This window comes from Chiloscyllium plagiosum, chromosome 11 (assembly GCF_004010195.1).
Source record: "Chiloscyllium plagiosum isolate BGI_BamShark_2017 chromosome 11, ASM401019v2, whole genome shotgun sequence".
NCBI classification, from domain to species: Eukaryota; Metazoa; Chordata; class Chondrichthyes; order Orectolobiformes; family Hemiscylliidae; genus Chiloscyllium; species Chiloscyllium plagiosum.
The window spans coordinates 32,398,176-32,411,373 of NC_057720.1; the positions used below are offsets into that span (position 1 = coordinate 32,398,176).

The 13,198-nt window shown below is 39.7% G+C and overlaps 1 protein-coding gene across 1 annotated transcript in view; it reads left to right on the forward strand.

Annotated features, from left to right (window-relative positions):
• eif2b3 (eukaryotic translation initiation factor 2B, subunit 3 gamma) overlaps positions 1-13,198 on the forward strand; it is a 141,296-nt gene that overhangs the window by 58,857 nt on the left and 69,241 nt on the right. Inside the window, exon 6 of the mRNA XM_043699051.1 lies at positions 7,461-7,550. Coding sequence (XP_043554986.1) covers positions 7,461-7,550 — 90 coding nt within the window. The remainder of the gene's footprint in view (positions 1-7,460; positions 7,551-13,198) is intronic.

The following is a 13,198-nucleotide window of genomic DNA, read 5'->3' on the forward strand; positions in this document are numbered from 1 at the left end:
GTTGTTTAAGTTTGCTGTAGAATTTGGCAGGTCCACTGTACTGTACACCTTGTTAGTTAAATTGGCCATCAAACTAAGAACATTTTTGAACTGCATCAAATGGTTAGAGCACTGAAAGAGGCCAATTGGCCCATCTGTGTGCTCCCTCTCTGTTAGAGCTAGTTGTCCTGACATCCTGGCCCCGTACCCTTGCAAATTATTTTTTTCAAATAATTATCCAATTCCCCCTTGAAAACCAGGATTGAATTTGCCTCCACCGCACTCTCAGACAGTGGATTCCAGATCCTAACCACAGACTGCATTTTAAAGTTTTTTTCCTTATGTCATTTTGGTTCTTTCCCATTCAGCTATAATCAGTCTCTTCTGGGTCTTGATTCTTCCTTTTTAATTTTTTTATCCCTATCTGTTCAAACCAGACTTCTTATGATTTTGATCAAACCATCCTTTTGCAAGTTCAAAATAACTTCCTTGTTTTTGTACATGTTGCCCCATATATAAGCCTAGAATCCTGAATACTGGATTAACTATTTTCTGATCCTGTCCTGCCCACTACAGAACTATGTGCACATGTTCCAGATACCTCTGCTGACTTTCCCCACCCACCCCCTAAGAAATGTATCCGGTTAATTTTGGCTTTGATTATTGTTTTTGAAACTTTGACATGACTGAGATTAAACTGACTGTCCTGTATTTGCTGGGCTTACCATTGCACTTTCTTTTGAACATAGGCGGAAAATTTGTGATTCTTCAGTCTTCTGGTAGTACTCACTAATCTAAAGAACCTTGGAAGCTGATGCCATCATGATCCTTTGGATGCATCACATCTTATCCTGGGGGACTTAGCAACTTCAAACTTAATCAGCCATCCCAAATATTTTTATGAATTTTTAGTCCATCTTGTATCCTATCTTGTTCCTCATTAACTATGATTTTGTCACAACTCAGGATAGCATGCTGGAAATCAAGCTCTGGTATTCTTGAAGTTGTCACAAAATTTAAATTTTTTTAAAAGAAATTTGCAAAGTCCCCAAACTAGCCTATTTTCACATCCAGGTTGGTCGAAAGCACAGACCAGATTCCTTTGTTAGCTACAGGTGACCACGTTAAGCTAAATTAAATAAACTCGACAAATCAAAGCTGTAAACCCTTTGTGAACTCTTCCTTACACACCCACAGACAGACAAGCATATACAGGGGAAAAAGAAACTGCTGGATGTCTTGAAACGCATAAAGGTGGATAAATCCTAAGGACCTGATCAGGTGTACCATAGAACTCTGTGGGAAGCTAGGGAAGTGATTGTTGGGCCCCTTGCTGAGATATTTGTATCATCAGTAGTCACAGGTGAGGTGCTGGAAGACTGGAGGTTGGTTAACTTGGTGTCACTATTTAAGAAAGATGGTAAGAACAAGCCAGGGAACTATAGACCAGTGAGCCTGACGTCAGTGGTGGACAAGTTGTTGGAGGGAATCCTGAGGGACTGATGAGGGATAGTCAACATGGCTTTGTGCTTGGGAAATCATGTCTCACAAACATGATTGAGTTTTTTGAGGAAGTAACAAAGAGGATTGATGAGGGCAGAGTGGTGGATGTAATCTATGAGGACTTAAGTCAGGCGTTTGACAAGGTTCCCCATGGGAGACTGGTTAGCAAGGTTAGATCTCATGTAATGCAGGGAGAACTAGCCATTTGGATACAGAACTGGCAGAACGATTCAGACAAGAGTTACAAGGATGTTGCCAGGGTTGGAGGATTTGAACTATAGGGAGAGGTTGAATAGGCTAGGGCTGTTTTTCCTGGTGTGTCGGAGGCTGAGGGGTGACCTTATAGAGGTTTATAAAATCATGAAGGGTATGGATAGGGTAAATAGACAAGGTCTTTTCCCAAGAGTAGGGGAGTCCAGAACTAGAGGACATAAGGTTTAGTGTGAGAGGGGAAACATATAAAAGGGACCTAAGGGGTAACCTTTTCATACAGAGGATAGAACGTGTATGGAATGAGTTGCCAGAGGAAGTGGTTGAGGCTGGTACATGTGCAGCATTTAAAATGCATCCGGATGGGTATATGAATAGGAAGGGTTTGGAGAGATATAGGCCGGGTGCTGGCAAGTGGAACTAGGTTAGGTTGGGATATCTGGTCAGCATGGACGAGTTGGACTGAAGGGTCTGTTAACTGACAACCTTGTTGGCAGGCTGAGGGCGTTTCTTGTTGATAATTGGTCCCAACTCCGCAAACCAATCAGTTACCAACCAGTAAGCGACTCCTTAACTCCAGATCATCTGCACATTGCTGGAACCTGCAGCTAAGCAAAGAGCTCACAGTAGGTGTCCAATTCTTTACTTTCAAAACGTGTAGCCATCCTTGTAAATCCCTGATTTAAAACAGTTCTTTCTTATTTAAGTCCAGGTTTTTAAAGAAGCAGAAAAATAAAAAAGACATTGACTTGCATCAGTCTTTACTAAGAAGAAGTCAAAGTACTTCAGACATGCTCCTTGTCTTCACCTTTCTGGTCCTGCCCCTTTTATTCCCTTTAATGTCCCTTTTTATGTTAGTTGCTAACCTCTTCCAGTACTCTTATTTATTTCTGTTATTTTGTTGTTCACTTCCCTTCTGAACTTTCAATATATGTCCTGGTTCTCACTTGCATTATCAATTTGACATCTGACACATGGACCCATTTTCTGCTTTATCTTACTCTTGAACTCTTGCTCATCTTAGGAACTTTTGCTTTGACTACTGTACTCAACCCTGTCCTGAATGTACCTTGACTGTACCTGAGCCAGCATTTCTTTACTGGAATTAAAGGGTTGCCTTCATTCTCTTGCCTGTCAAACTTTGATTCTAGTTTAACTGGGTTGGATTCATTCTCATCCAACTGAAATCGGCCCTTCCCCAAATAATTGGTTTTGCTTGGATTTCTCCTTTTCCTTTTCCGTAGCTAACCTGAAGCTTATGATAGTAACAACACTGTCCCCAATATGTAGTATTATTGCAGCCTTCCAAGCAGTTTCAATCACCGTAAGGTGTGACAAAGCAAGATAGAAAAGAATCACGTTTATCCAGCTAGAAGGTTGGGCAGAGAAAAAGTTGGTGATACTGCATCTGAACAGATCTGATGAAGCACCAACAACCTGAAATGTTAACTTTGTTTATCTTTCTGCAGATGCTGCAGACCTGCTATTACTAACATTTTCTGTTTTTATTTCTGAGAAGCTGGCCAAGCAGTTCTGCATTCAAGGAATAAAGTGAAAAATTAGATTTAAGAAAGTAAATAAAAAGTTTTTCAATAGAGTAATAATCTGAGACATTTACTCCAAAGGCATATAGACTGAGTAAACTACATAGTAACCTTGAAAATCAAATCATAAAACTGTCTCTGTGAATTTACCTAAAACATTTCCTGTACCAGCAGAATTAATTCAACTGTTCGATTAAATACCAGTGCTTTCAATTACATTTTATTCGCACAAATTATTATACTCAAAACCATTATTTGCCAAAAAAAACTTCTTCTTACAATGATTTTTACTGTTATTTATGTTAGATAAGATTATATTCCCTACAGTGTGGAAACAGTCCTTTGGCCCGACAAGTCCACACTGACCCTCCGAAGAGCAACCCACCCAGACCCATTTCCCTCTGACTAATGCACCTAACCTATGGGCAATTTAGCATGGGCAATTCACCTGGCCTGCACATCTTTGGATTCTGGGAGGAAACCGGAGCACCTGGAGGAAACCCACGCAGACACGGGGAGAATGTGCAAACTCCACACAGACAGTTGCCTGAGGCGGAAATCGAACCTGGAACCCTGGTGCTGTGAGGCAGCAGTGCTAACTACTGAGCCACCGTGCCTCTCCGTTGGTTCAAAGAGCCCGGGAAATCGGTGCAGGAATACCTAGTGTTCTAAGACCTGCTATCTTCAGCTGATTCTTCATTGACATTTTTTCCACCATAAAGTCTGAAACCAAGAGGGTTCATTGATGATTGTGTGCGATGTTTTGCAATATTTGCAACTCCTCAGATACTGAAGTGATCTGTTTCTGTATGCAGCAAGACCTGCATCGATTCTCCTGCTCCTCGGATGCTGCCTGGCCTGCTGTGTTTTTCCAGCACCACATTTTTCAACTCTGGTCTCCAGCATCTGCAGTCCTCACTTTCCGCAGGAAGACCTGGACAATATCCAGGCTTGGGATGGTAAGTGTCAGGCAATGATCATCTGCAATAAGCGAAAAAATCTTTAACCATTGGCCCTTGACATTTATTGGCATCACCAATAAATAGTGAATCTTCCACTATCAACCTCCTACAGGTTATCATGATTGAAAAGTGAACTGAACTGACCACATGAAACGCTGTGGCTACAACAGGTCAGAAACTGGCACTTCTGCAGTGAGTAACTTGTCTCCTGAATCCCTGATTCTTGTCCACTATTTACAAGTCTGAAATGTGATCGACACTATATATTCAGGCGAAAGTGAGGACTGCAGATGCTGGAGATTAGAGTCAAGAATGTGGTGCTGGAAAAGCACAGCAGGTCAGGCAGCATCCGAGGAACAGGAGAATCAATGTTTCGGGCAAGAGCCCTTCATAATGAATTCCTGATGAAGGGCTCTTGCCCGAAATTCAATTCTCCTGCTTCTAAGATGCTGCCTGACCTTTCCCAGTACCACACTCTTGATTGTATATGCTCAAGTAATAGTCGCTCTCATGTAAAAGTCGATTCCCTATTTTTAGCCAAAAGAGCTGGAATTTTCCATATCTTGTGTAAAAATCGACCCTAGTTCTTCACAGCTAACAGATCAACATTTATGAGTCAGTATGCAGGCAGTCACGCTACCCTCTGGCTTTCCAGTCCCCTGGCCATCATGCTCCATTCCAGGTTTACAAATTACTGTAATTTGTTGTTTACTTCTTTCATTGTTTAGAGATCAGTTGGGCTTCTGTTAATGATACAGTATGAATTTTGATAGGCATGAATTTTAGCCACTCAAAAGTAGTATCCATGTAATTGGCGACCCAATAAATTTAACCTTAAAATGTCGTCAAAACATTTTGACTATTACTCAAGTAGTACAGTCATGGAGATGTACAGCACAGAAACAGACCCTTCGGTCCAACTCGTCCATGTTGACCAAATTTCCTAAATTAATCTGATCCCAATTGTCAGTATTTGGCTCGTATCCCTTAAACCCTTCCTATTCATATGCCCATTCAGACACCTTTGAAGTGCTGTAATTGTACCAGCCTCCTCCACTTCCTCTGGCAGTTCACTCCATATATGCATCACCTGCTGTGCGAAAAAGTTTCCTCTTAGGTCCCTTTTAAATCTTTCACCTCTCGCCTTAAACCTATGTCTTCTAGTTTTGGACTCCCATACTCTAGGGAAGAGACCTTGAATATTCACCTTTATCCTTGCTCCTCATAACGTCTATAGTGTCACCCCTCAACCTATCATGCTGCAGGAAAAAAAGTCACAGCCAATCAGCCTCCCTATAGCTCAAACCCTCCAACCATGGCAACATCCTTGTAAATCTTTTCTCAACCCTTTCAGTTTCACAACATCCTTCCAGTAGCAGGGAGACCAGAATTGCACACAGTATTGCAGAAGTGGCCTAAGCAATGTCCTATACAGCCGTAAAATGACCTCCCAATCTGTTTACTCAATGCACTGAACAATAAAGGCATGCGTATCAAACATCTTCTTCACTACCCTGTCTACCTACAGCTCCACCTTCAAGGAACTGTGAATCTGCACCCCAAGGTGGCTTCGCTAGGCAACACTGCCCAGGCCCTGGGTAGCTCCTATACATTTGAAAAGCTTGCTGTCATGGAAGACAAAGCAGCCCGTTTAATTACACCCTCATCCACCACCTTCAGCCTTCTCTCCCTTCGAGAGCATTGTTCGTGGTAACTATGTGTATCATCTAAAGGTGCACTGCAGTAACTCACCATGTCTCTGCTGACGGCAGCTCCTACAGCAACCTACACTAAGAATGACAAGGCAACATTTGCATGGGAACTGTATCACTTGCAAGTTCTCCTTCAAGCCATGCATCATTCTAACCTGGGACTATGTTGCTGTTCCTTTTCTGTCTTAGGGAGTTCTAGATTTTGGAACTAAAACAGCATTGTATGTGTCCCTGAACACCAGAGACTGTAAGGGCTCAGGAAGGCAGGTCACCACTGCATTCTCCAGGGAAATTTAGAAGGGGCAATAATTACTGGCCTGGTGAATGATGCCTGTTTACCACACACAAATAACAAGAAAGTTTGATTTGGAATTTTTTGCTAAATGTCTACTAAACATTCTCCACTCAGTGTCATTTCAATATCCTCAGGATCAAAATCTACGTTCCTCAGTGTTGAAGTATGAATATTTGATTGTCAGTATTATTTTACATTTTCAGTGAATCTGTCTAGTTTTCATTGGTTGTTGAAGCATTTCATTTCATTATCAAATGCATTAGAATTTCTTCCTTGTTGAGAAAATATAGAGATTTCTTCATGGTCCTACTCAACTGTTACTTCTTTTTGATGTTTTTCAAAAAGTGTTCTGACTCAGTTATTCTTTTCACAAGAACATTCTGGATAGGGTGGCTCATTTAATGGTGCCAATCAGACTTTGGTATTTGCACAATACAATGGAAATGGGTGTCTCCAAACCCACCCCCCCCAACACACACACACAACACACTTTGTTGAAGCTCGATATTCTTATATCACAGATCTACTATTTTGGCTAATGCCCGATTTTGGTTCTGACTCGTAATTTTGGTGAGGATTAAAGATGAAATCATCTTTAACAAGTACAGCTATCTTTACGTGCAGAACATGCTCTTGCAATCAGTTGCTCTGTTGACTTCTTGCTTTAGCTCTTTTCTAATTAATGCTAAGCAATCTCGATTAACGTTTTGCTCTACCATCTTCATTTTCCTTGGTCTGCAACCTGCATTGCTTTTCCTCACCAAGTAAAAATGCATAGTGTCTGAGAATATTATTAGAATTAGACAAATATGAGGAACAAAAGAAATTAAGTATGAAAGAAGGCCTGTGCTTTATGAAAAATTTGTTGCACTTTTTTTTTGCTACCTGTGGTTGAATTTGGTTATGCATATCTATATTACAGTATCAGTGGAAATACAGTGTAGACAGGACTTTTTCTTTTATATGTAGTACTTTGCACTTGGAGAAGATGGTCCATCAATATTTAAATACTTTAAATTACCTTTTCATGATGCCTGTGGTTAATTGAGTCAGTTGCAATTTTCCATCATTGTGGTACCACAATAATTTTATTGAAAATCTATTGCTTAGATTTTGGAATTTGGTAGCAGCATGAAAGTTCAGTAGCACAGCGATGAACTGACTTGGTTTCCTGTGTTTGTGGAACAATACTGCTGTGAAGTATCAATGAATAGTTTGTAAATATAGGTTGTTAATTGCTATTTTTTCTTTTCAGATATCCTAAAATACACATAAAAACTGCCCTTGTGGATGCCCATCTGTACTGCATGAAAAAATGGGTTCTGGACTTCCTTGTGGAAAACAAGTAAGGGGTTATACCATTATTGCACAATTATCTTTGCAATGCGCTTCAAACATTAAGCACTATTCAAAATATACTTATAATGGAAACGTCACTGGTGAATGTCACGGAAATTGACTTTAACTAACTTGAAATTTTGGTCTCAAAACATATATTCCTATATCTAAACTTTCGTACAGCGAGAAAATGTTTGTGCTTATGAAAGGATGTACTTAATCATTAAGTTTCAAGTAGTTTTGGGAAATTCTCTGCTGTAGTACCAGAACAGCTAATCTTTCAATTCGTGTACCAGGTTATCAAGAGAAAAACTAGTATTACGGTAATAATGTCATAAATAGCTTTGTCACAACAATATTGACTCTCTGATACTTTAATAACTTGCCTCAACTTCCAGTTCAGAAGTAATAGGTTAAAACCTCACTTCATGACTTGACTGCATAAGCTAGGCTAGGGATTCTGCTAAATGTTTGGAGTTGTGCACTCCGATGCGACAGTGACTGCTGGTAAACTCCAACCAAGTGGCAACAGCTGTGAGGACCCTTAAAATCTCTATTTGTTTTCTTAATTGTGGGCCTGGTCTAATTATCCAATCTTGAAGGCCTGAACCCTGTCCTAAAAAAACTAACAGGAAGGTAATTTTCTTTACTTAAAAATCCTCTGGATTACAGGGGAACCTCGATTATCCGAAGGAGATCGCGAGGTCAATCTCTCCAACACTGTCCTGTGCAGGGCAAACATGGAACCTGTCAATAATTTCCAGTAAAAGGTTATGTGTGTAGCTGTGTCTGTGCACTATTTGGAGACTTACCCCACAGAGGCAGCTGCAGCAGCAGCAACAGTCTTATTGTTGGTGTGCAGTCCGACCAAATTGGGGGTGGGGCGGGGTTGGCCAGGGGCGGTGTTGGGAGCAGGGCCTCGTGTGCTGTGCTGCTGCAGACTCCTGAACGGGGAGCAGACTTTAAAACTCCGAGCTCCAGAGGAAAAGCATTTAATCGATTTTCCAAATATTCGATTTTCTGAACGAAATAGTGCCTGCCCATCTCGTTTGGATAATTGAGTTTCCACTGTATACAGCTTTCACCCTTGTCACCCACATAGGCCACTGAGCCCCTCCCTCCCGCACTCTCATGCATCTGCTTCCTTCTGCTCTGACACGAATTCCCTGCCCCTACTCTGAAACCTGCAGACCCAGTAATTTCTGAGTACCAAAATGGGATTATGATGACAAAAAGTTTGGGAAGCATTGATCTAGGCTTCTGAGAAGAAGTGGTGCGCCCATAGAAATATTGTTATACAATTGTTATTGTTATCAGACCATTCATGTAGCCACAAAAAATCAATTTTCAGTTTATAAAGTTAATATTGCGTAGTTGAAACTTTATTGCTGGAACAGCACAGCAGGTCAGGCAGCATCCAGGGAACAGGAGATTCGACGTTTCGGGCACAGGCCCTTCTTCAGGGCCTGTGTTGCGTAGTGACTTTCAGAAGTCATAACTGATACACTGTATTACTGACTTATGCAAGCTTTGAAACATGTAAGAGATCCCAGACACACAGTCAGTTGAAACAAGCCAGTCTTTGACATGCAACTTCAGCTTAACTTATTTCAACTACTATTAAAAACTAGTCTTCTGTTTAAAATAATTAGTTCATCCACATGTTTTAAAGGTGAATCCAAACTAGGACCTTCATTGGTTAAAAAAATCAGTGGCCTTCAAGACACCTTTTTCCTTGTGCCAGAATTTATTGACTGAAAAGCTACAAAGCACTCACCACATCCCTCAGTGCTACCAGCTTCCCATTTATAATTACACACATTTGATCAATAAACCTCAGTCAGCAGCTTACTCCTTGCAATACGGACAGATTCCCTCCTGTTTGATTAACTTTAAAAAAAACATAGAACAATCATTGAGCAGAAAATAATGAACGATAAACAGAATTTTTTTTTATATTGTATGTTTTATAATAGTCTTCCATGTTTATAATGCTTTTCATGCAAACAAAAGCATTTATCACATCTTTAGTCAAAAAATGAACTGAAAATACATTTTTTGTTATATTCTTACAACCCCTCTTTGAGGATCTCCAATAATTTCTTTGGAAAAGCACTTTATTTTGTGCAACAGTTTGGCTGGCATTACCCACTTTATTTTTGACATTTCTTTCTTTCTAGCACTTACTTTATGCTGCAGCATCAATCCTGGAACTGGTTGCAGTGTCATCCTTTGTCAAACGTACATTGTCTCAAAGAGAGCAGTTATTCACATAACCCTTAATGGAATGACTCTTCATAGGTTACTCCTTGCATAGGAATTCTTTTAGAATTTTGGATAAAAACACTCCTGCACTTATAGCTTCTATTAGTGCCAATCTTTCAACAGCTAAGGTACATCTAACTGTCCTCTTTATTTCCTTGACTTCCTAGACCAACAAGTAACATCTATTATTCTTTTCCACCACAACTGCCATTCTCAAATAGCCATATGGAAGACCAAAACGTCGATTTTGCTGCTCGTCGGATGCTGCCTGAATTGCTGTGCTCTTCCAGCACCACTGATCCAGAATCTGGTTTCCAGCATCTGCAGTCATTGTTTTTACCTATATGGAAGACAATGTCTGAAGCATCACTAAAATACGCCTGCTTCATATTTTCGGGGTTACACAAGGATGGGACTCGAGTTTACATCTTCCTGAACTTAATTTCTTTAATGTTTCATTGTGATTTTGTGGTTCTGTGATTTGCTTTCAATTGCTGCATATTTCTTCACAGTACTCGCTTCTAATACATTATTATTGGTATTAGATCTAGTGAGAGTGCATAAGCAATTTAACTGCCCAGTCAAAATTCTTCACTGATCTGTTTCTTCCCTGGATGTAAAATCATCTTTTTGCGAGGACTTGACCTGATTTGTCCGGATGTGATTAACACTTGCCAAGAAAGATTGTTAATCCAATGTCATTCCTGATTTATTCTGCTTAATATCTAAATATTGCTAAGCTTTGTATTTAAAGCCTGACTTTCACTTTGAATTCCCTTTTAATTTTATCTACCAAACAATGCTCAAAATGCAGAAAGTCATGCCTGTTAGTTTCATTCTGTGATAACAGCAGCTAGATCTGCTTTGTGCTGAATGTAGCTTACCTTCATCAAGACTGACCTAAATATCAACCAATAAACACACTTGTTTAATATCCATAGCTTCCCTTCTATCTCACCTGCTTCTTTAATTGATTTCATAAATGCTTCTATTTGAATCTTTTCACCTTGTAAAAATGCCACTTTTGTATCAATTGACCTATAACCCAAGAGTGAGTTGCTAAAAGAGCTAAGATGATCACCAAATTTGTCTTCAAACCATTGAGCTATCTGTCTGGTTCTAACCTTGCATGTCTTATCAGTAAGCTCTGTATCTGTGCATATTCATCTGTAAGATAAGGCTGTCTTCCCCTATCTGGTTAATTGGTGTATTATCTAAATTGTTTTCAGCTATCTAATGTTTTGGCTTCTTTGATTCAAATTCCTCTAATTTGTATGTAGCCTATAGGCAGGGCAAATGTTAATTTGATACTTGGTTTATGAATTTTAATGAATCATCTTATCTATCACCAAGTGATTCTTTTTTCACATGCCCATTCCTAAATGGATTTTCAACTGCTGTGTTCATTGCCACACTATCCACATGCTCACGTGTTTCTAAATTAATTGATGGCACATTCCCATCATTGTCTGTTAGGAATTTAGCTGGTGCCCAAGAATAATCACCATCCATTTTTCCATTACCTTATTCACATTTACTCTTTTCTGTTAAAATGTGCTGTTGTCGTCGAGAGAAGTCTAAATGCTAGATTTTTTTACTTTTATGCCATACTTTTAAGTTAATTGCCAGAACTTTGTTAAAATCTCTAGCTAATGGGAATTTCAATTGGGTGATGTTGTCCTTTTTTTTTTACAGATACCACTTTTTTCACTGATCTCTTTTGTATGTTTAGTGTACATATTAACCCATGCTCCTTCATCATTTAACTGTGAACTAGTGGATGGGAAAACTGTCAATGTAGTTTTGAAACATTTAGCTTTTTTCCCTTTAAACTCTTACTTTCTGATACCAATAACTCCTGCCAAATTGCTTATTTAGAGAAGTCCATTTTTATTAGTAGAATAACCTCTGGATTGTGTAAATTTATAAATTCACTGATTTTGCAAAAACAATTGCCATGTCATGTTGCATATAATGTTTCCTTTGAGCTTTATTCACGTATGGCCTGCTCAATGATAAGAGTATTTCACTTGCAATACTGTGCTGATAATGTCATTATCTCCAGATATTTTACAGGCAAATCGCCACTCTTTTGGGTGACTTCATTGTGATGTTATTTCCAAAACTAAATTGTGAAGAACTTTCAAAATTCTTAAAATTTATTTCAGTCATTTAAAAATCTAAGTAAGGATTTAACCAGTTCCCCTCCACATTCTGGACGTGCATCTGGTGTCCAAAGCCACACAGTTTTTTGAAGTTCATTTATGGGATGAGGGCTTTGTTGGCTAGCCCAATATTTATTACACATCCAAGAGGGCAGTTAAGAGTCACCTACATTGCTGTGGGTCTGGAGTCACGTGTAGATCAGACCAGGTAAGGATGGCAGTTTCCTTCCCTAAAGGACATTAGTGAACCAGATGGGGTTTTCCGACAATCGGCAATGGATTCCTAGTCATTGTTAGACTCTTACTTCCAAATTTGTTTTTTATTGAATTCAGATTCCACCATGGCAGGATTTGAACCTGCGTGCCCAGAACATACCTGGGTCTCTGGATTAACAGTCTAGCGATAACACCGATAGGTCATTACTTTCCCTAAATGAGTTAATAAGTCCACAATTAAAACATTTTCATGACTGACTGAAGCTCCTAGTGACTATTGTAGTTGCAATTCCCTCTCTCAGATCAGTATCCACAATCATCTCCTTCCAAACCCTGCATGAAATGTTTAATTTCAAAATCATTATTCTTCCATTTAGACAAATCATTTTATAATCCATGTTTTGAGTCATGTATAAAATACATGATTTAATGTGCTTGGTGTTCTTTCTTCTGTTATGGGTCCATAGCTCCTGTCATCTATTATAATTTTCAAATATATCTCTGTTCTTACTCTTTTGGTTCCAATTCTTCTTCTGCATAGATGTTTGGAACACATATCTGGGTAGCTTTGCAATGGTGCCACCACTGAATCTTCCATTTTTTGTGTATCTATTGGACCTCTAACTTGAACCATGAATACCACTGGGAATTAATGTTTTCAGTTTTTTTTTAAGACTTCGTACACTTGATCCAAGACTAAGCTGCTTTCTAATAATCTAAGCTGAAAATGTGTTGCTGGAAAAGAGCAGCAGGTCAGGCAGCATCCAAGGAGCAGGAGAACCGACGTTTCGGGCATGAGCCCTTCTTCAGGAATGAGGAAAGTGTGCCAAGCAGGCTAAGATAAAAGGTAGGGAGGAGGGACTTGGGGGAGGGGCGTTGGAAATGCGATAGGTGGAAGGAGGTTGGAGAGACAGGCCGCCTACTTGCAGAATGTTTCAGAGAACACCTCGGGGACACCCGGACCAACCAACCCAACCACCCCGTGGCTCAACACTTCAACTCCCCCTCC